Below are 22,776 nucleotides of genomic sequence, written 5' to 3' on the forward strand. Positions count from 1 at the left end.
GGCTGTTGTCACGTTGATGCACGCCTCTCAAACGCAAAACACAACCCTGATCCGTCTCCTATCTCGTAACATAACGACCCTTCTCTGCAGCGTGGAGACTGGGAATTAACCAACAAGGGACACATTTGTTCTAGATCAAAACGGTCCACCTGGCAGGAACAGCAGGAGAGTGAGCAGGACAGGAAGCAAGCACAGCCGTTCGGTTAAATACGGAAGTCTGGCCCGCAAAGCCATACTTTTATGTTTTTTATCACAAGTGATCCATTCAAAGCTGAACAGCGTTATGGCCGCCATAAATGTTACGACCTAATACAAGTGGCAAGCTAATAGAGATGCCATTGCATCAGACCGCCTATTAACAAATGTGAATCTTTAGTAATGTTTCTGTAATTTACCGATCAGCGCACAAATGTAATATGTTAATCTGTCATTTCCTTCGACACAATCATGTGTTTTCTTCTCTCAAGTTCTAACTTCGTGAGGTGAACTGCAACTGCAATGCTGTTAGAGAGGCCACGTGTAGGCCTAGATATTTGAATCAAATATATTTTTATTTATTTCAAATTAAAACATTACAGTTCTGTTAAAATGATCATACTACAGTCTCTGGCAAACGAACCCCAATTTAGTAAAAACCATTTCTTGTCTGCTCACAGATAGGAAGAATAATTCCTACCCGTTGCAGCTGAAGCATAATGCACCTACATTAGGGCCACAGCGTGACTTACCACATTTCAAACAGATAGAAAACACGGTTTCTTTATCGCTATAAAAAACCCATCCATGTAACGAGGTCCACATAGCAGCGCTTTTGTGTACTGTAATGTTATCGCTGATATCTGGTCATGGAGAGCACCGAGTTTTGGCTTCTCATTAGATGCCGCCCTCCTCCCAAACACGCGAATGGGAGGATTCACGATTAAATCTTCAAAAGACACATACGGAACTAACAAGAAGCGCATGCAGCTGGCGAGGCGATACTGGCTTCCAACTGCTTGGTCTCATTTAAGCCCAGCCCAACACAACAAGGACCAAATTACTGCCATGCATCGTGGCATTCGTAATCGGGGCCCCGCAGAAAGCTCTCCATCAGAGACATTCCCCCACCGCTGACATGCGTTAACGCTCAATTATGCAACAAACACACACAGCTGAAAGGTTTACGGCAGCTCAAGGGGCCAAAACTAGTCACATAAAATAAATATTCTTTAAATAATTAAAGAAAGAAAGAAAGCCTGTAGAAACTGGTGGTAGTTATGTACGTCATGGTGGTTATGCACGGTCAAAATAATATACCCAGAAAGAGATTTCAACATTAAAAGGAAATGTCGGCGCTGTGATGTACCATCTACAAAAGTATAGTACTATCCTTTCAATACAAGCCAGTCGAGACCGACAGGAGCACCATAACCGGTGCAAATATTAAATTAGAAAAAAAGAAGAAGAGAACCATTTAGGACAACACTACCATGATTTCGTAAACTTGCTAAATTTAGCAAGCAAAAGTCCTTTTCCATTCCACAATGTGCAGTACAGTGCACTCTGATGAGCAACAGGAAGGTTCAGTGGAGTATAAACTTGACAGAAATGACAGCATGCACCTAAATGAGGCAAAATGTACCTCCAGCAAATCAAACTCTAACCATCATTTAAACCCAACCTACTGCTGGGGGACTACATTAAGCAGTGCTGCAGCGGTACTCCTGGTGTAATCTGAACACCACGGCCACGGCTTCATTTCAGATCCAACGAGCAGGACTGCCGAGCCAAAAGAGCCACACTGTCCAATTTCTTCAGGACTGTCCTGTGGATAAAGAACGCCACCTTAAATCCCATCAAATAACATAATCATTTAGGCTTCAATTTGTTCTTTTTCCTTTTACTGTGAAAAACACAATACCATAGCAGTTACCTTGCAGTTTAATGTTGCACCTCGGAACTGAGAGCACTAGATCTCAGCCCAGCATCAAAAACCCGACCTCCTCCCAACCACTGATTTGCATATTTGTCTTCACAGCTTCACAGGGCAGGCAGTAAATATGCTCCTGAAAGCTCTTTCTCATTCCCTTCATCACTTGATATCGTCTTGGTGTGCGTGGGTGCCCCGTGTGAGGAGTGCGCCGCGGCTATGGTGGGTGGGGTAGAGAGGAGCAGGACAGGACCCAACCCGGCCCTCCGACCTGAGAGGTGGGGGGAAAAAGGTGTCCACAAGGAGAAGTGGGCAGGATCCAAAAAACCAGAACGTCACACATGACAGAGGACACACGCCAGTAGTAGAAAGTAGGCCAGTGGTGGCACAGACTAAACAATGGGAGAAAAGATAGATATCTGTGTGTGTGTGTGTGTACACTTGCTTTAGGCATGTCTTTGTGAATGGGGACTGTGTGTATATATTCTGTGTGTGTGCTTGTGTATAAGGTGCATCGCGCAAAGCACCCTTGATAATCACTTGTGGTGCTGCTGATTCAGGTTCATTATCTTGATGTGTAGGTTTCAATAACCTTTATCCTCCCTCCTTCCTGCACACTGTGCACTAGACGTGTCAGGAACAGGGGACAGGAATATAAAGGAACACTGTTTAAGATGCAGTTTGTACAACAGATTTGTCAACTGACAGAGGTGGGATGGCAGCAGTCAGCACCTTGCTGAGAGATAACATGTCTGGAGAGTCCGGAGAGGTCGGAGAGCCACACACACACACACACACACACACACACACACACACACACACACACACACACACACACACACACTTGAAGACCCTGGGCAGTTGGTGGCAGACATCACACTCTGACAGGGGCTCTCTGTCTCTTTGACACTAGGCGGGCTGCACTTCTCACCCAGGCTGGTACATCAAGAGGATGAGGCTGATCAGTTCTGCCCCTGGACAAGTGCACCTGTCACTCTCGGAGCCCAGTCAAAACTCACAGTCTGAGAAGGAAGGCAAAAGGAGTGTTCAACATCCCCCCATAGCTTCTGCTTCTGCTCCAGGCAAAAGAAGTGGACACTTAACATTGTTCACTGGTGATTAAATGGTCGTTAAACTGAATGTACTCCTCAAATGAAGTCTTGGATGTCTTCGTTTGAGGATTGGGTAGTGTGATTATGCATTTTGCAGCTTAGATCCAATCAGGACTGTAGCAGTTTAAGAGCCTGGTGGGTGGTGGGGTCTGATGAGACTTTCACATTGGGTCCCCTAGTTACCAAGCAGAACAGCTCCAAAACACACCCCAAAAACTGCTCCTCCAGGGCTGCCTCTTCCAGTGCTTCCTTTTCCTCTCCCTCTCAATTCTCTGTTTCTCTCCTTAACAACCCTCAGTGGTGACAGCGTGTAGCGCTGGCAGCAAGCCTTAGCATCAAAGTGTGCAACAAAACCCCATGTTCTGGGTACAAAACTGCCCATTACACAGTGCCAGTCCATGGCAGGAATTAAACATTCCCTCTAGTCACAAAAGGGCTCTGTCCTACACGCAGAAGTGGATAAGTGTTGATAAACAGCATCGCCACCAGCTCGGGGAGATCAGACGTTGGATCATATTCCGGATCAAATTCCGACTCTGAAGAGGGCGGGCCCAGGAAAGCCTTGAAAGACTGTGGATGGAAGGGAAGGGATCTTCGCATCACCTTTGTCCTTGCAGACCGCCTGTGGATGCCCCGGCGGTGGATCCCAGCATGGGGCCATTTGGACGTTCTGCTCTCCCTGGGCATTTTTTTTTGGAGTCGACAGTGATGGCTAATAAGCGGCACTCATTCCTCACGCGGCACGGGCCAAGCCCGTGGCCCCTCTCATCAGTCAGTGAGGATCGACGGGGATCTGACTGGGCCTGTGCCAGCTCCACAGTGACTGGCATGTTTCTCTTTAGCGTGATTTGATGGAACGTCTGTGTCAGGTGGAAGCCTCGGGTTCGGTATTAAGAGACCAGTCAGCGGGATTCTCGCAGAATGAGGCCTCAATCCCGTGACAGGGACCTCTCCTTGCCGCTCGGTGACAGACTAATACTGCACAGCATCTTCTTAGGGAGACGTCTGAGGATTCCTCAGGAAGGGGAAAAGTCCTGGCATGATTAAAACTGGGAACACGCGGGCACATACTAACACACAAATCCCAAATCTACAAATCCCAAATTACTGCACATGCAAAGATTACAAAGACAAACTGCATCAGTCGCCTTCTGCAGTTCCTGCACTGTCAAGTTCATTTCTGTGCAGTTTCTCAAATGCAGGCAGAAGTGAAGAGTGAACGGCTCTTCTTGCTTGAAGGGAAAATGTCTGTCTGTTTACAGCATATCGATTGATAGCACTTCTTGTATCTTTGCCACGCCACGTCTGTAGACGCCCTGTGTCGCTGGGCTCAACAGGCAGGCAGTTCTTCTGTCGAGCGGCTGTGGGAAAGCAGGGTCTGTCTGTGGTTAGCAAGGTCTGTCTGTGGCTATTGTGGTCTGTCTGTGGTTAGCGAAGTCTGCCTGTGGCTATTGTGGTCTGTCTGTGGTTAGTGAAGTCTGCCTGTGGCTATTGTGGTCTGTCTGTGGTTAGTGAGGTCTGTCTGTGGCTATTGTGGTCTGTCTGTGGTTAGTGAAGTCTGCCTGTGGCTATTGTGGTCTGTCTGTGGTTAGTGAGGTCTGTCTGTGGCTAGTGGGGTCTGTCTGTGGTTAACAAGGTCTGTCTGATTAGCGAGGTCTGTCTGTGGATAGTGTGGTCTATCTTTGGCTAGCAGCGGCACGCTGCATACAGAACGGAGACTCCAGGGGCCGATCAATCAGCGCCAAATGTTTGTAAATCAGTGGAAAATTACAAACAAAACAGGCAAAGTGGTCCTACAAAAATTAAAGCACAGCACTGTGCTGCTGATTCAGGTGCCGTAAATGGATCAAGACTACAGGCTTAATACTGTGGCAGATTGGGCCTCTCGGTCCGGTGGACTGGCAGAAAGCAAAGAAGTGAACAAAATGATTGTAAAAAGGAGACCCATTCACAGTATCATCACAGAAACACAACAAAGGAAATCTTTCAAAGGTCAGTCTGCTTTAACGCCACGCTCTTTTTTATACTATAATGGCTGCCATTGACACAACAATTTGCAGTTCTGGGAGCAAATACAATGCTGTATTGAATCCTCTATGTGTTAACAGCTGGAGAACCAAATCAGATTTGTTTTCGTCTATAGCTGATCAGATTTTGGGGGTAAACACTCTCTGCATAGGATCATTTGCCGAACTGATTGCTCTGGTATGGAATGTCATGAAACGAGAAGGTTCAGTACTTTGTGGCAGTGATTTGGCAGAGATCTGATAAGTCCTGAAAAAATTTGAGTTGCTCATGTAAACACAGGCCTATTCATTAAGACTGTATACTTGCACTTTCCATACCTACTTCATAGCTAAAATTGAGGTGGGTAATGGTTGGGGATTTCTGGTCATTTAGCTTCAGAAATGCTGCTTGTATCTTTAACACAAATTGAGAGAACTGTGAGTAGTCCTACAGGCTGGCAGGTGACATTCTTTGCTCTGGACAGGCAACAATAGAGATTTGTGGAAATGTGGTCCGAGATCCCAGCCCAGCTCTGCGCAGCAGGCAGGGATCAGGACTGCAGCTGGAGCGACAGCTCAGGCAATGCTGGACCAATGACAACCAGCACGTTTGGCAAGAGCACGTTAGAACGCTGGGAGCAGGACTGGGAGGCCACAAACGCACACACACACATAAATAAACACACACACACACACAGAAATCCTCATAAACCTTAACACAGATACATGTGAAAAGAGTACTACAAGGTGAAAAGCTAATTCACAAGTGACCCTATGAGCAGAGTAGCTCATCTACTGCCATCTGCTCTGTGTGTTCTAGATCTTTGTAAAATGCACATTTGCAGCATTTTTTAGAGTATTCAAAAATAAATAAGCAAATAAAAAAATCAAACATGACCATGAATGCACTATCAACATTAATGAAACATGTGGCATTCATGGTAATTACTTCATGCAGATCATTTACATATACAAATCCTCACTCTAGCCTCTATGCAACCCCCCCCCCCCCAAAAAAAAACAACCAAAGGTCTATCAACCTATGCACCTGTATATTTATTTCTATGGAATTTTCTTTGACTTGACTGTTGGTTAGCGTGGGCTCAGAACTGCGGGCTGGCACATTACTACCCGCTAGAGCCATGAGACTTCCACAAGCTACTAATCTATTCAAATTTCTGCACACATCTCATCTACTCATTGCATTACAAAGTAACTGAGTAGTTAGATATATATTGCCAGCCAAAATATAAGGTGAAATGCTTGCTGTGAAGCGACATACCTCACCCGCCGGGAATGGTGATATTCCACATTTGAGATTTCTGTGCTAGCCTACTGCTTCACATATAAACGAATGTCCACGGAGCCTTAATCTAGCATGATTGTCCACTAAAGCACATGCATGAGCCTTCTAACCGCAGAACAGAGAAACAGAGTGAACGGTCGTTGGTTGATCAGCTGGGCCATCCTTAATTACATTGTCATCCGAATCTTCTCTGGTGGCAGAAAGAAAGCGATGGATGCCTTGTACAGAAAGCATCCTCACCCTCTACACTGAAGTAAAACAGTGGGGCACTGTTGAACATACCAGTACAGATCATGTGTACTCTGTTTAATAAATTAATGTTTGAACCTACATTGGTTGAAATAACACAAATATACATGGTTAAAGCAAATAACACAAGTCTGCAATTCAGCTGAGTAAATATAATAGGTCTTTTTTTCAGTGTATATTGAAAATATGAGCAATTGCATTCCTCTCCTGGAGTTAATTTGTGTGATAGATTTTAATAACAAAAATTCCAGTGTCTTTTTTAATGGAAGGGTCCTAAAAGCCCCCTTTGCTCGATTTGTTTAGCCTGAAAGGGTGCTGTGGATTGGGAATCTGATGCCATGACCCTGGCCAAGCTCCTTATAAATCGTTTATGCTAAGTGTTAACGTTTGCACCCAGAGTGGCAGGCAGGGCCAGCAGGGCCAGTTTAGCACAGGCAGTAGGTTGAGCACTTTTCCTTACAGCACAAAACTGAAGGCGAGAAGCTGCAGTGCCATGCCCTGCGACCGGGTTGTGAGTTAGTTGCCCATAATGTGTCATTAGGGTTGGGAAGGAGAGGGAGGGATGAGGCGGCACTGCAGTGGAAAATCTCAGCCACTTTCAGGAGTGCCAAAGCCCTAATTGGAGATCTCTGCAGCTGGGAAGCTGGTTTTTAATACTGTACCAACAGGATCCTTGGAATAACAGCAGCACACCCACAAACAACATCAACATTAGTGTGCCACACTGTTTGTTAATAAGCCTTGGTCCTCAGCCCTGGCATGGCCTCTGTACTGGTACTGTTAAGCAAATGAAGTAATGACTTACTGAAAGCCCAATTCACACACACACTCCATTCAAACCTGTACTCACTTACACATTCAAAAATACATGAATGAGTACAAAAACAGTAGCATTTAGCTCGGGGGCTCTTTGGGTGTTAACAGACAAGTAGGTACAAAAAAACCCAGCATCCCAAAGCTGTGAAATGAAAAAAAAAAGAAAAAAGAACTGTTTTTTTTTAATGCTTGATTTTGATAATGAATAGCACTGCAGTATAAGGATTGGTGCATTTGTAAAGTAAATTGCCAGGGCAGCAACAACAGAGCCATTAGTGCTAGCTGGCTGGCTCTTTCCAAGCTACGCAGCGTGCCTGGGAAGAGCAGAGGAGACAAATGCGATGTACTTGGCCATAAACCAGTCACAAGAAGAAGCCAGGAGGAGGAGATTTCCTGGTCCGAGGCCCGTCAGTCAAGACCCATATCTGTCTTTGCTCCTTTTAGATCCCACCAGCAAAGTGGTTCTGCCCATCCGGCACCTTGAGATGCGGCGCTCACGAGACCGAGGTGAGATCCAGAGGAGAGGAGGACAGGTGAGGTGATTCAACAGTGCAAAAAAGAAGACCGGGTAGTGCCCCTGGGGTTAGGGGCAAGGCTATTTACTCGGGCTCAGTTATAGAGAGAATACGCAGAGACTCATCCGTTTCTTACCCCCATATCTGGTGCATTCAGTTCCACAGCATGCAGTCCAAGGCTTACATTTTATATGAAGCCAGAGTGTAGGTATTTGGAGTTTGTTTTATGTCAGTGTTAAACATGACCTATTTGCTAAATGTTTAGGCATTAATCCACACATCAATTTAATTATTTGCCAAAACCATGCATGCATCTTAACAACTTAAAATAAACAAAAACCTCAATAGCCACCTTAATATCTTGCTTTACCACTACTCTCTGCCTTATTCATTTTCACAATCACATGCTTTTAATGTTCCGCCCTTGGTAACGGAGAGTGAATAAATTCACTTGAAAATAATATGAGCAAGCTTCCGTCCATCCAAATTGATTTATTACTCTCGGGATCCACCAGTATATTGACTGTGTATGAACCATTTGATTTTAAGAAGGGCAATTAGTGGCATTTTCTTCAGGGAGCCGAAAGTCGGCAGTCAATCAAAGAACCGCACAACTTAATGAGAAAGTGGGCAGCAGAGAGACGGTAATTACGGTGCAGTGTGGCTCTTGGCTACAGAGGCAGGTGAGATAGTTCTGGGCTCTAGGTACTTCTACCGCTGAGGTGCAGGACTGCGGGAAGAGCAAGACACTCCCATGCCCTGCACTCTTTGCGCTGCCCCCCCAAGGGCCCCAGACTCTTGTTACCAGGTACAACATGACGAGAAGATGGTGAGATAGTGAGAGCAACGTACCAAACAAAACGCGACAGGAATTCGGGGCCCGGTGAGGAATGATCTGTCCAAAAATCCATCACAGACCTTTACAGGGCATGCCTTTTCATTATTGCACTTCATTGTCCTCCATTATTCATTACATGTCATTATTATTCACATACCACTGGAACTCAAATTATAGATTTTTTTTTAAAATGTGATTTTTTTTTTTTGTCATTTACCATTAGATCCATTTATCTAAAATTGCACTTCTATTCAGTCAATTTACTTCATGAACATTATGACTATGAACTAGAGCCCTTGACCAAAGAACGCTATGTTATAATCAGTCGAGAGAGTGCGAGTCCGATAAACGGACCTCCATGTGTATGTGCTCAAAGAGCACAATTCAGGGCCAGTTTTCATGGGGTTCTACATCTGACTCCATTAAGATCGTACGTTACTCAGAGTCGCTAGCTATTTTAGTATCGCCACCTTCCAGTGCTTCTAGCACTTCCTAGGCTAAAATGGGTCTAATCTGCCACCATAAAACATTTGGGGAGCATACAGGGAGCGTACAGATCTCATCCAGCATCTCTGCACAGACCTGGCACTGGACCGCAAATGAGTAAATTTCATTGTGACCCTAAGCTGCCATGGAATTTTATTTATAACACAAAATAATTAATTCAAGAGTGGATAATAAAATGATCCAGAAAATTTGAAAAAAAAGGAATAGTTGCCATTTCTTTTTACTCATCTTCTGAGGAACAGTTTTCATCTGTGACTGGCTAGCATGAATTGTAAGGGGTGTCTGAGGATGCAAGCAAAGGCTGAACAGCACGACACGCGTCTCCGTCTCTGCATGGCCAACGTGTCCTTACGTGTGATCTTATCACTGGAGGGCAAGTTAAACTAAAAGGGCATTGTGTATCCACTTCAACCATTGGCAACTGTAGCTGATATCACCATGCAAATGTGTAAAAGATGCATAAATGACATATCCATAAATGACAAAGATCTTAGCTCTGCTTCCTCCTGCTGCATCCAAGGTCTGTATTCTGAAGCCTGGCGCTTAAGCTCCTAGACCCTAGGCTTATTACTTAGTTATTATGGTTAAGGGAGAAATTCGACACTATTCTGAATTATTCAGTAGCTACACTGAAATTAGTGTGAGCAGGATGGAGTTACAAGAGTGAGGAATGACAGCCCACCAACTGATCAGGTTCCCAGAAATGTCTACTGCACACACCTAGACGCAGTAAGAGAAAAGAAAGTGCGAAAGCTACAGATGGTATCTAGAGAACACCTGTGCATGTACTTGTGTTGCACAGGGAACTTCCCTCTCGGCTCTCTAGCTGAGCACTAATGCTCACCTGGAAGCACCATGCCCAACCCACCAGTCAGATAATCATTGCTGCCCTCATATCCATTGGAGACTGTTGCCATGGCAGTGCTGGGGCACGCTCCATCATCACTATTTGAGGCACACTCGCTGATTACCGAAGCAAGTCGCCGCTGCTTACCCTGATATTTCCACTTGGAGCAGCCTCTGGCAGATCAGTGCCAGGCCTGGCATCTGATCTAGGCAAAGCTACTGCCCAGTGTCCAAGCCTCCTCCACAGGAGATACACACAAGACATCTGTCTGGCAGACACAGTCTCAGTGTTCGTCTATAAGCTCTCAGGGTGAGAGGAGAAGAACGCTTGCCATCCACAGGGTTGGCACCAAATGTCAGCTGTTTAATGGGGGAGGACGTTTCAAGATCTAAAAGATTCAATTAGCCCCAGTGTCTACAGTGACAACAAGTCTAGTGTCACAGCTGCCTGTTGATTTCACACCAGGAAGTGCACTTCCTGTGTAATGGTGCTCTTCTTTCCCATATTCCAAGACTCATGGACCTTTAGTGTTCAGATTGTTGCATCTTGAATAAAACGTGATGGTACAGCGAGGATGATGGTATTTGTGTCCACAGGAAACCCCATTAAGTATGACATTCTGGAGAAATCCCAAAAGGTGATCAGGTGTCTTCGAGTTAAGCTCTGTTTAAAGAAAAAAGAGAGAGAGAACAAGTTTATCATTTCCCTGCAGGTGCTCTGAGTGGCAGGACAGTCCTACCTGTTGTAGCGAACACTGTAAAACATCTCTTTAAGAGAACAGTATATAGGAGCCTAGAGAGTCTCTTGCTCTCTCTCGCCTTCTCTCTCTCCTTCTTTCGTTCTCTCATTCTCTCTCTCTCCCCCTCCTTCACCCCTCTCTCTCTGTCTTTCTGTCAGAGGTTATTTCTCCCCTGAGCAACGCAGATGTGCACTCACTTCACCAGCTGACAGTGAGGAGGTGGGAGCAGCAGGGAGGTGGAAAAAGGAGAACAGAGATAAAACTCCACAGCTCGCAGCACAGAGTACTGGGGAAGAGGGGAGTGGGCGCCAAAGAATGGCGGAACAGACACAGCAGATATGACCAGCTGCAAGAGCCTGAACGCTGAACTGAAAGTGATGTGCTACTGGTGATATGCAGTCCAGTAATGAGAGTGACATCTATTAGGATGACTACAAGGAATCTCTGTAAATTAAGGTGAACTGAAGCCACAGATAAGCCACTATAAGGGAAGACGGACAGAGATAATTCTCTGTTCAATTCTCTGGTTGGTCATTTACAGCCTTCTTCATCTTTAAAGCTTTAGTCTAAGCAATGGCATATTGGATTCAGCTCTCCGGGCACTAATCAGAACCTTAAATAAGGTGCATCGATGGAGAATGTAAAAGTTAAACTGAAATAAAACTCTGTAGTTTTTAGGAGGTCTTGTTAGAACAGACTGTGATAGGTCAGAAAGGTCAAACTGGCCCAGTGATTCAAAGACCAGGTCTTCAAAGCCAGTGAGCTTATCATGTTAGCGACTTAAGTGTGTCACACATGAAGTTGTAGGTAATGGCAGTTGGAGCCAGGTGGGTGGGCAAGGCTGGGATAGGAGCTGAACCGTCAGGATGCAAGGCTGGGCACATTGACAGGGCTTTCAGAAGTAGAGACCGAGAGAGCTTCAAAAGGACAACTCAAAGCTTTATAGCACAAACAGTGGAAGTCACAACCTTCCACAACCTCTGGGAGACAAGGTACTCGGTATTCAACTGGGAAATTAGTCCACCTCAACTGCATTTTTAGACTAGTTTGTTATTCTAAATGCTGTCTTTCCTGACCCTGGAGTGCACAGGGACAATCTTAGTGTTTCTACGACGTCTTAGAGTTGGACCACATAAATTCAGGTCTGATTCTGGAGTCCAGCTTTTTGAGTGACAGTGACTGTGGTCATGTACAGCCATGTTCTGAGTGGCTAGACGGGTATGTTTCAATTCGCCTCCTCTCATCCGATGACCCCGAGGAGAGGAATTCATTCTTGCTTGCTGCAGATTACAATTGTCAAGCTAGCTATTACTGTAATGTGGCAGGTTGTAATATAATATACGTCTTTGTTATAAAAAACATAGCAGGCGGTCCTAATTAATCTGATCAGATTGAGATGTTTATTGACTTTATGGGCGAGTATGTAATTCGCTTCACATGGAGCCATTTAGGACGACACAGCTGAACACTGATAATGTACCGGATCAATACAACAGTCATAAAAAAGACATTCTAAGATTTCAACACTGTTTTCTTAGAGTCATATGCTATGGTGTACTAGCTGGTCGGTGGCACAGTTTTGGAGGTTTTCTGAAAACTCGAAGTGACGGGTTCATTCATGAAAGTGATGAGCTAGGAAGAAGATCAACTCCAGTAGATGTTCTAGACTAAAATGAGGCTATCCAATGCCGGCTATGCCTTGGAATGCCTCTGCACAAAGCAGCACCATCAAAATGGAATCCAAGAATAAATGTACACTCTGTTTACACTGGCTGTAGCCGCAAAGTGAATAATCTGCTCATCTGAACATCCATATGCATGTGTCATTGCGCATATGTGCATGTTTAAAGATGAGCCGTTTATGACAGCAACTAAGAATAGAGGGCTCCCATGCACCGATATGAATGATACACAATGCTTTGCCGATAGATATCAGGTAGGGCCCTGCACGACGGCGGGTATCTTTGGCTTAGCATTACGTCCACCAGGTCTCAGATCTCTTCGTAGTGAGATGACGGATGTTGACACGGCATATTAAGAGCTGTGATATTTATTTTTGCCTGTCTTATAGTCTTGAGTCGGAGGAAATCAATAGTGAGTAAACAAACAAAAGAAAGGACAAAACAAACCCTGGAGCTCTGGCTAGTGCTGACACAAGGTGGAGGAATTTTGTCTTCCATCCTCGTCTGGTACCCACCCAGGGCTCCACAGGATTCTAAAGACAGGCCTGAACTGTGTTTACTGAAGCCATCTTGACACTGACAAATAACTCATGACATAGATGTGGGTGAGATCAGGTGCTTGGGCTAGCTCCAAAGCAGATGCAGCACTAATGCCTCCTTTCAAAATGCATAACAAAGAGAGAGAAAACCCTGAGGAGCACACTCCATTACTCTCTGCCGTTACAGGCCAGGACAGGAAACACATTCTGAAGTGGTTTACCTGCTATGTTACCGTCACACCCTCTGAACGGAACTGACTGAAATATCCCATCGCAGAGTCCTGGTTTTCAATGCCAATGAAAGCAGACAGTTTCATTCCAACCTCGACGCTTTGGTCTGTACTCTCATTGGCTACAACTAAGGCTGCTGTTCGCTGAGTTGCATGCAAGGTGCATATTAATACTGAGTGCCCCGTGTTACATGGTGCATATTACCTCGATTATCATATAATAACCTGCCTTGAGCATGGCACATGCTGGTTAATGTGGGCAGCTCCGGAGCTCAGTGTCCAGGCCAGATTCTGTCCTACGCCTCACACCCCGGGGTAGACGTGGGCCGGCATCAGCAGGAGCACTCCTATTTTGTGCTGGGGCAGGTTGGGGGGCAAGTCGCGTGCGGCCTGAAGAGCTCAGCCACGTATGAGCAACCCCATCCGCAATTCCCAGCTCTTTAAAAGTAATGAGCCCAATCAGCACAGAGGCGAGGCTTGTGGAGGCTCCTCAGTTCTAGCCTGTCATCTCACTTCAGCAGGCTACTTGACCACATGCTGTGTGTGTGGGGGTGGGATAGTTAGAATCGTCAGATGTGGAGCTACATGGTGTTAAATTTTTTTTTTAAAAAGACAGGCTGTCGATAAAAAAATTTAAAAAACCCACGGTGCCAAAGGATTAAAGGAACGGCATCTCTCGTCTCCTCCTGGACTCGGACACCAGCATGCGTTCTCAGCATCGGCTGTATTGAAGGCTGAGTCACAGGAGCATTTATCAAAGCTCTGAGGCATGGCACCTAGAGGAAGCTCACTGCTCACCTCATAGACACTGGGCGTGGGAGGGGGCAATAGCTGTAGGTCTACTGGCTGGATGACGAAGCACGAGATGTCTGGTGATGTGCTCTGGATGGGGGAGAAAGGATGTGTGACCAGGGCCACCGCGAGGGACGTACGCTTTTACGGCGCCCTCAACACCTCCACCCTCCCTCCTCCCTCCCACGCAGCTGCTGTAAACCACTCAGGCCGGTGACTGATCGATGCTGTGGCCATTACCATCCACTCCCTCGACAAGCAAAAGAAGGCAAGAAATGGGAAGATAAGGAGGTTTGCTTGGAGAGAGAAATGGCACAATCAGTCGTCCTTTAAATGGCCAGGCCAGCTGATTATTAGGCTATTTACTCTTCAAAGCTGCCCAAAAAGTGTTGATCAACATGACACACAAGGCAGTTTTACCACAGCTGGAGTTATGGTGGGGAGATCAAATGTGAGGTGCGCCACCTACCTGCATCCGACGCTCACTGCGACCCCCGCTTGCTGATGACTTCAAAAGCCCATCAAAAGCCCCGCTAACCGGCGTGACTTCTTTCGTGCAATCCCTGTTGTTTTCATGGCGTTCAAGCGCTTGTTACCATTTGGCAGACATAGTGAACTAAAGCTTCCATGCTAATCAGGAGAGAGGCTGGAGGAGACCGGGGGGGGGGGGGGCCTTGGGGGAGCCCCGCCTGAAGCAGTGGCAGGCGGAGCTCACCGAGCCGAGACAGTGTTCTCATCTCTCTATTGACACAACAACCGTAACATAAATATTCATGGCGTAGGGGAAAAGCATCTCACAGCTACAGGAAGGCTCTACTCGACTGCAGCCGACTCATTTTTGATTGTTGCCAGGGAAAGGGATCTTTGGAAGTCCATGTCAGATATAAGGAGGACATGAAGTTATGCGCCAACGGTGGCAAAGTACCAGTAGAGAGACATCTGATTGGCTGGCTGGCTGTCCTTGCGCCCAAGATCATTTTCTAAACTTTTTATTCTGCAAATGCGTATTAAAGGATTTTGGATGATTATGTGAGAAATAAAATGGCACTTCCATTCTTCATATTAGTTAATGTACTGCCAAAAGGGTCTTGTACATCTGATTTTGATCACAGCTCATTTATTTAAACCCAAATTAATGCCACCTAACAGAGACATCCAGATTACCAATTTGTCACTCTGAGAGCAGTCTATTTAAGGCACAATACACTTTTAAACAGCCATTTTCGATTTGTATTGAATCTTTTCACTTTATGAAGGCCTGGCGACGAGATATTTCACTCCATTTTTAAACGAAAAAGCAGCAATCTTTCCAAAGGTCTTCACAGCCTCAAACAACAGGTCAAATGAAGAACCAGATTTTCAGACCAATCCGTGTTCAAAACCCAACACTTCTGAGTAATCAATGCCACGACGATCAGCCATCATTGATCGAATGTCTCACAACGTCTAAACAAATTACACACACGCAGTGGTCTCCTTAAAACTATCTGTGAAAGATCCATCAAAATCGCCTGCCTCTCCGCTCCGTACACTTAATTTGCGCACTTTTCACAGGGCCGTCAGCCTTCAAGGGTAACAAAGACAACATGGGCTAACAAAGACCACATGAGCGTCACACAACAGAGCTTCCCGTCAGATCGCCGGTGTGGCAGTTACCATCTGTCACCTGTACACGGTGACAAAGCCCAAAAAGGTGGCTGGCACCAGGTCAACGGAAAGCCAGAGTCTAATGACCGAATACCCGGATCAGCCATGAGGTTCGACAGTGGTGTCAGGGCATGAGCACATCCAGGAAAGAGAAAGTGTAAACGGGTGAGTAACAAGCGTCTGGTAATGGGCTGCATGGCTGGGGTGCCCAGCGGCACTCTTCCTCTAGCACAGAGAGATGCTGCATAGAGGACCTGGCAACCCAAACACACACACACACACACACACACACACACACACCCATGTATACACGCACATTCTTGAAGAATCGGTGGGGGAACAAGATTTGACATACTAGGAGACACAGAATTGTATTTCACTGTGTTGTGTGTGTATGTGTCGGTTGCCTTTAAAACTCTTGCAGACAGCATGGTGACATACACACACACACACACACACACACTCACACACCCATATGTATGCACTCACACATACGCACACACACAAACGTACGCACGCACACACACGCCAGATGATTGCCAACATTTACATCTCTGATTGCTATCACAATGCGTTGACTTCCTGGCCACGAGATTTCACAGAATGGCGGGATGGCGGAAGGCAGGAGAGAAGAGCAGATTAAAGCTGCCATATCCAACCATCTCACAGCGTCTTCCCCCGAGTCTCCCATTCATCTCCTCCCCATTAGCCTTCCCCTGTGTCCCCTTCCTACACCAAAATCATTTCCCATCTTCCCCTGGGAGCTGGCTCCTGCAGCCCACTAGCTAGCTTTTTAACTGAAGCTGCCAGGCCAGCAGGTGTGTGTTTGTGTGTGTGTATGTGTGTGTGCGTGCTAGAGTCAGAAAGCACAGATATTAGAGACACCTGGACTAATGCAGCTCTCTATCTCTTTCCATCATATTCTACTGCTTTGTGTGTGTGTGTTACACACAACCTAAACTCACAGAGTGATTGTGTGTTGTGAGGGAGGACAGTGACGTCTTTTTAAACTGCCCTCTCTGGGGCAGCTTAGATGAAAACATTATTCCTCACTGTGGTACTGCAACCTGTCCTCAGCTCTAAAACGCAAATAACCAAAGATGTGTGTGTGTGTCTGTGGTTATGGAGGACTTGCTTGGCTTGATTCTCAAATAAACTGCAAATTCTCTAGTCATACATGAACATGAACAGTGTAGCTGTGAGACAAAAACAAACAAAGCAGTATTTCCTCATACACAGCTCTCACACACTTCCTTTTTGGAAAGAACACAAGGACTCCCAGAAGAATTCTCATTCCCCGCCCTCATACCAGTGTGCTGCGTTTGGAGCTTTTCTGAGCCAGAGGTCCACTTTAATATGTTTGCCATCTAGTGGCAACTTTCTTATTTGCAAATGATTCTCCAAATAAGTTTGGGGTTTTTTGGGTTTTTTTTGCATGGTCACTTTCTTAACAAGAGCCTAGTCAAAACAGTGCTGTATCTCACCTGTAAGTCCATAAAATATCTCTAAAATAATTTTACCCCTCTTACTGCCTGTGTGTACATGAGCAAAATTGTGTACATTCCACAGATATATAGTACAAAATGAGGATGGCACACTCATGATCATAGTGGTTATGATTAAATCTGATTCACACTGATCAAAATATACATAACAAATGCAATAGCAGTGATTTCATGCCATTCTCCGACATGCAAATGCTAATTCATATACTTCCAACAGAGCTCCAGCAGCCAGCCCTGAACTCATCCTCCTGACCACAGAGAGGCAAAGTGGCCAGCATCCAACGCGTAAGCCTCAACATATTGCTGCAGGGCACAGGCAAGGTTGCCCGGTCTGATGCTGCTGACTCGCACTGGCCGGTTGTGGATGCTGCTGGGGGTGGGTGGGGGAGGGGAGTTCGGAGGAGCCGCAGGACGGAGCAGGAGAAGGAGAGGAAACGTCCCACAATGGTTGAGTGCTCCACTCTGCTCCACTGACTTCACTATTGGACACTCCTTTCAGGCCAGTTATGCAGACCCCTAGTGCCTATACACAAACACAAACACACACACACATACACACACACACACACACACACCACATACACAAACAGATACCACACACACAACACACACACAAACACACACACACACAGGACCACTCCATGTGATACACTGTGCATTTCTCAGCACAGGGCCCGACATCTAGCTTCCTCTCTCTCTGGCACTTATCCGCTCTTGCACTCTGACTTTCACTTTGTCTGTCACACTTTTTCTTGCTCGGTCATTGCACTCTCATTGTTACTTCTCTCTCTCTCTCTCTCTCTCTCTCTCTCTCTCTCTCTCTCTCTCTCTCTCTCACACACACACACACACACAAACAAACAAACAAATAAACACACACACACACACACACACACACACATAATATTCAGGTCCCACTGCTAAAAGGTGTGATGTGATCAAAAGCAAACTGTATTTTGAATTTTGACATTTGTACTGTGCATTTGTACTGTGCATATCAAGATGTGATTTAGATGTTTAACACTGATTTCTAAAACATTTTTGAAAAATGCTGACATGATCAGATCAGTAGTCAACAAAGAGCTAATTAAACATCACAGAAAGGGACAAAGGAATCTGAGCTGAGTTCACGAGAACTTACAAAATGTTCAAATCAGCATAAACCGTTAGTCCCCTGCCTCCAAATAAGATGAGATTCCCGCTCCTTTTGAGATGTTAAAATTATGTGACACAATAGACCATCACAAAAAAACCCTGAACACCACAGTTACCAGTTAGCATGAGGGTAATGGGAGAAAGGGAGCAGCAAGTATCCTTACAAAGGCCTAAGAAATGGGCCGTTTCATTTCACTTCAATAAGTCTGGGACCTTTTCCAGCTCGTAAGCTCTGATCTGAGGTGCTGAATTTAGAAAGCCCTACTGACCCAAATGCAAGGGACCTGCCTTTATTGATCCCAAACCCAAACGCGCCCTCATACATAAAAAGCTCACACCTCTCTTTTCATCACTTGGTGAAGACCGTCGGAACAAATTTGTGTCTTTCTCAGAAAGGCTGACAGCAGCGGACGAAAACAGATGCCATTAGGGCCTCGGCAGGAAGACACAGCACAGAGGACATGCATCATACAGATGCAGGGTACACTACAGTACACCAGAGTACACACCAATCAGTTTTACAGAGACTCCTCTACCTTAAGAGAACATTAGCCAGAAAGGCTTTCCTATTTATCCAAAACCTTTGAGCGAGGGTTTCTTAACAGCCTGCTCCTCTGCCTCAGACCCTCCTTGGGCAAACACTCGAATTATTCATCGCTGACACTGGCCCGCTCATGAGTCACATGTTCTCGCCTATGATTTGTCACCTACACAATTTATTTGCACTGAGCCATATTGAATTCTGTGTGTGCGCTCAGTGACACAATATGCAGCAGTTGAATAGCCTGCCTGGTCACTGTGTGACTGGCTGCCACATGGTCTTTGGAACATGTAGAAATAACACACATGTCATAAGCAGTACGTATGGTACTGATTATAGGGATAAAAGAACTGGTGCTGGTGCCTTATGGATGGATTAGAGTTAAGTCTGACAACTGGGCAAAGATTCTGACGTGCACCAATCAGTCATTCAAACTAGCTTGTGATGAAGGTCAAATGAAGGGTCGCTGGCTTTGTTTGTCAGCACGGGTAAGTGCGAGTGGGTTGCACGCAGACACCACAAACCCCATGACCTCCGTGACCCGGCACAAAAAAGCACTTCAAAGACAGAGCACGATGAGCATGGAGAAAGTTGGGACGCAGCATTTGCATCCTATCAATATTTATGTCCCTCCTGCCTCCATCTTTTTTTCATATGCAAATTACCCGACCCCATGCTGGATGCAGGCAGGACGTCGGCAAGGTTTGTGTGGTTAGTACTGAACTAACAGCAAAGCACGAGCGAGTCCCACGTGGCACGTGGTGCACGGCAGCGACCAGGTGAACGTTTGAAGGGTTCTGGTTTTTGAATTGGGCAGAAGAAACTTGTTGCAGAAAACTTTAGTTAGAGTTTGAGTGCCGGTGATTAGGGTGTTGGCGATGATAAGGGTAGAGCTTTGAGTAACTGCTCTCATGCATCGCCTTGCAGCTGTGGTGGCATTTCCGTGAACAGCGGCCCATGTGCCCGTGACAGGGATGATGTGTCACTGAGTGAGGCGTGCAGCTAACGAAACTTCACCTCAGATCTTGCCGACATTAGCTGTCAAGTCTCAGGGTCTTCGGCACCATATCAGGATCAGCGTCTGCACCAAATGCACGCCATGGCTGCGAGACTGATCTCCACGCTGGTCGATTTAGAAAACCTATGCAATACCCTGTGAGACAGCATCCCACTAACACGCTACTAACACAAGGCCCGGCCACATCTTGACAAAGACAGCAGTATCTGACATATAACCAAATGTCCTGGACATGCAAGACAATCATATTGCTGTTATACACGGGAGATTGGGGCAAATTAAGTAGGTGTTAGAAAGGACCCGTGTTGACCAACTCGCCACCTGAAATCCCCTGCCGTTCCAGACTGACTGAGATAAAAACTCCACATCAAAAGGTCTATAATGCATTTTCTTTTATTCCCTTGCTTCTTTTCTGGTTTTTGTAAAGGGGTCAGAAAAAGCAACAAGGTGCCTGATACTACTAGTCCCACTTGACCAAAGCATGTTTTTCCTTAAGGTCAAAATTGGTCACGATTCCCATGACATGGCTGGATCTTTGATTGCGTGCTCCAATAACAGACACATCAAAACTAAGGCCAAGCGAGACGTCTACACTGATCACTGTGCCCATAATAAGAGGCCTTCCAAAATGACGGCATGCTTGCAGATTGATTTGGTGAAGGCCAAACACGCACTGCAGGTATGAAAGGCGTTGTTGTAATGAGGTGCTGTGTGTCACTATCTGAGACTTGGAGAAAAACAGCCTTTCATTCTCACAATAAAGAGCAAGGTTAGAAAAAAATGAATCACTGCATGCGATCAAAGGTGAACAATATTTTCAGCCAAATGTTTAAAAAAGGAACAAAATGACTCGAAACACATTCATTTTTACAAGGCCAGAAAATTCTTTTCAATGCCCTGCAAGACTGTAATACGTAGCTTTTGTGGTAGGTGTTAGAGGGGTAAAAAAAAATAAAATAAAATACAGTTATGTATGCTAACAACTATGCTGACAGAAGACTTAGGAAAATAGAAATCATATGTGATACATTTGCATCCCCCCCATGTGTTACCACAGATAAGGTCTCATGAAATAAAGTGCAGAACATTGACTACTGCGCCAAACACTAGATCAGTCTAATTAGATGAAGGAACTAAACTGTGAAAGTCTTCTTTAAGAACTGAAGAAGCAGAACTTCATTACTTCAGTAAGTTTACTTTCTTACTGACATTAATATGCTCACACAGGCTTAAATGCCAGGCACAAGAGACGGATACATCCATCTGCATTAACGAATGTGCAATGTTAAATATTAAAGATTCTGTCTAGCAATGCAGAACTGTGACCTTCTCGTCATCGTAATCTCAACTTGTTATTTTAGGTTTGCGTTATATGGGAAACTTCTGAGACTTACCAACAATCACCCATTACCCCCTTTTATACAATCAACGATAAGACCTGTCTGGTTAGTTGTTAAAAATACAACGCTGATTTCGACCGCTTCATCACCGAAGGTCAGACGTTCACGAACGCATTAATCTGAGCGTAGCCGCGCCTACCGGAGATGCCGCTTCAGCTTTCCGTTTTTAATGCTCGTCCCTATTAAAGCTGCACACTCAGCCGTCGACGCTTTCGAAATGACTGATGTATCACCAGTACAGGTACAGAGAGCCCACTGTGATTCAGTTAAACAACCAACGGCCGGTTTTGCGAAAGACGCGACGAGTCAGTTCTAGGTAGAGTTTAACGAACGTACGCGAAAGTCGTCATTCTGTAAAGGACAGGTTGCCCGTTATCGTGCAGAAATGTGCGAAAAACGAATAATTAGCACATGCAGTCGCTTCGTGTTTAATGGTTTATTAGGGGTATCGGCACTGCAGCGACGTGCAGACTAGTTTGTTTGTGTTTTATGTTTTATGTAATCCTTGCCAGGAATTTAACTCTTTACTAGTGAAACGCTTCATTCTCAATTTTAATACACTGGTCGTTTGATCTTTTCAGTGGATTAATATGAATCTTCAAGGAAAGGAAAATCTGGAGCCCGAGCATTTTTTTCTTACCAGTTCTCTTTATTACGTCTCGTAATTAAAAAAGAAAAACAAAACAAAACAAAACAAAGACTGAAGCAATATACTGAATTCTTAACATCAGTGCTTACTGTAGAGAATTGCCTTTGCTCTCTTCATTTCCCTTTTAATCTATGTCTCTAAAGCTTGACACCAATATTACAATGACAAATGCTCTCAGTCTGACTCCCCAGCCGGCAGCGCTAACGGCTGGACTAGTGGTGTGGGGGAAACCTCCAACCGCACAGCTTGGTGTCGATCGCGCCCCCAATGTCCAGAGGGAGACGACAGAGCGATATGCAGGGGCCTCACCTGCTCTTTGACGGAGGCCAGGATGGCTGAAGTGGTCTCTGCCTCACCCTTCTCCCCGTTGGAGGAGTCCAGGCTTGGGCTCAGCATGGTGGGCTTCTCGGCTTCAGAAGGCTGGTCTGGAACTGGCATGTCTCAACCTGCTGATGACACATGCAGACATCAGGGGTGGGGTATTCTATAAAGTGCGATTTCTCAGTCAGTGGATCATTTAAGACTGTGCTAAGGATTGACCAGTAGGCATGCCTCCTTCCTCTCCTATTGGACAGTCTTGACTATTGGACAGTCTTGGCTATTGGACAGTCTTGGCTATTGGACAGTCTTGGCTATTGGACAGTCTTGGCCTGAGTTATCTGGCAAAGTGACAAGTCCTGCTTTATTTATCTTATTTAAGTCTTGTCCGGATGGCAGTTGTGGTAGGACAGATTGCATTCCAGCCTTAATGTCAGCAGTCCCTTAGAGTGGGTC

The 22,776-nt window shown here is 45.5% G+C and overlaps 1 protein-coding gene across 6 annotated transcripts in view; it reads right to left on the minus strand.

Moving 5' to 3' along the window:
- Nucleotides 1-22,776, minus strand: part of ctnnd2a (catenin (cadherin-associated protein), delta 2a) — a 186,434-nt gene that overhangs the window by 139,704 nt on the left and 23,954 nt on the right. For 5 of the 6 annotated variants that reach the window (XM_081717046.1, XM_027004434.3, XM_081717022.1 and 2 more), the window contains one exon: nucleotides 22,312-22,451. In XM_081717046.1, the coding sequence (XP_081573172.1) occupies nucleotides 22,312-22,440 (129 nt within the window). In that variant the 5' untranslated portion in view covers nucleotides 22,441-22,451. The remainder of the gene's footprint in view (nucleotides 1-22,311; nucleotides 22,452-22,776) is intronic. The other variant, XM_081717028.1, reaches the window with a different exon arrangement.

This window comes from Electrophorus electricus, chromosome 1 (genome assembly GCF_041902795.1).
Source record: "Electrophorus electricus isolate QZ-2024a chromosome 1, ASM4190279v1, whole genome shotgun sequence".
In the NCBI taxonomy this organism is placed as follows: Eukaryota; Metazoa; Chordata; class Actinopteri; order Gymnotiformes; family Gymnotidae; genus Electrophorus; species Electrophorus electricus.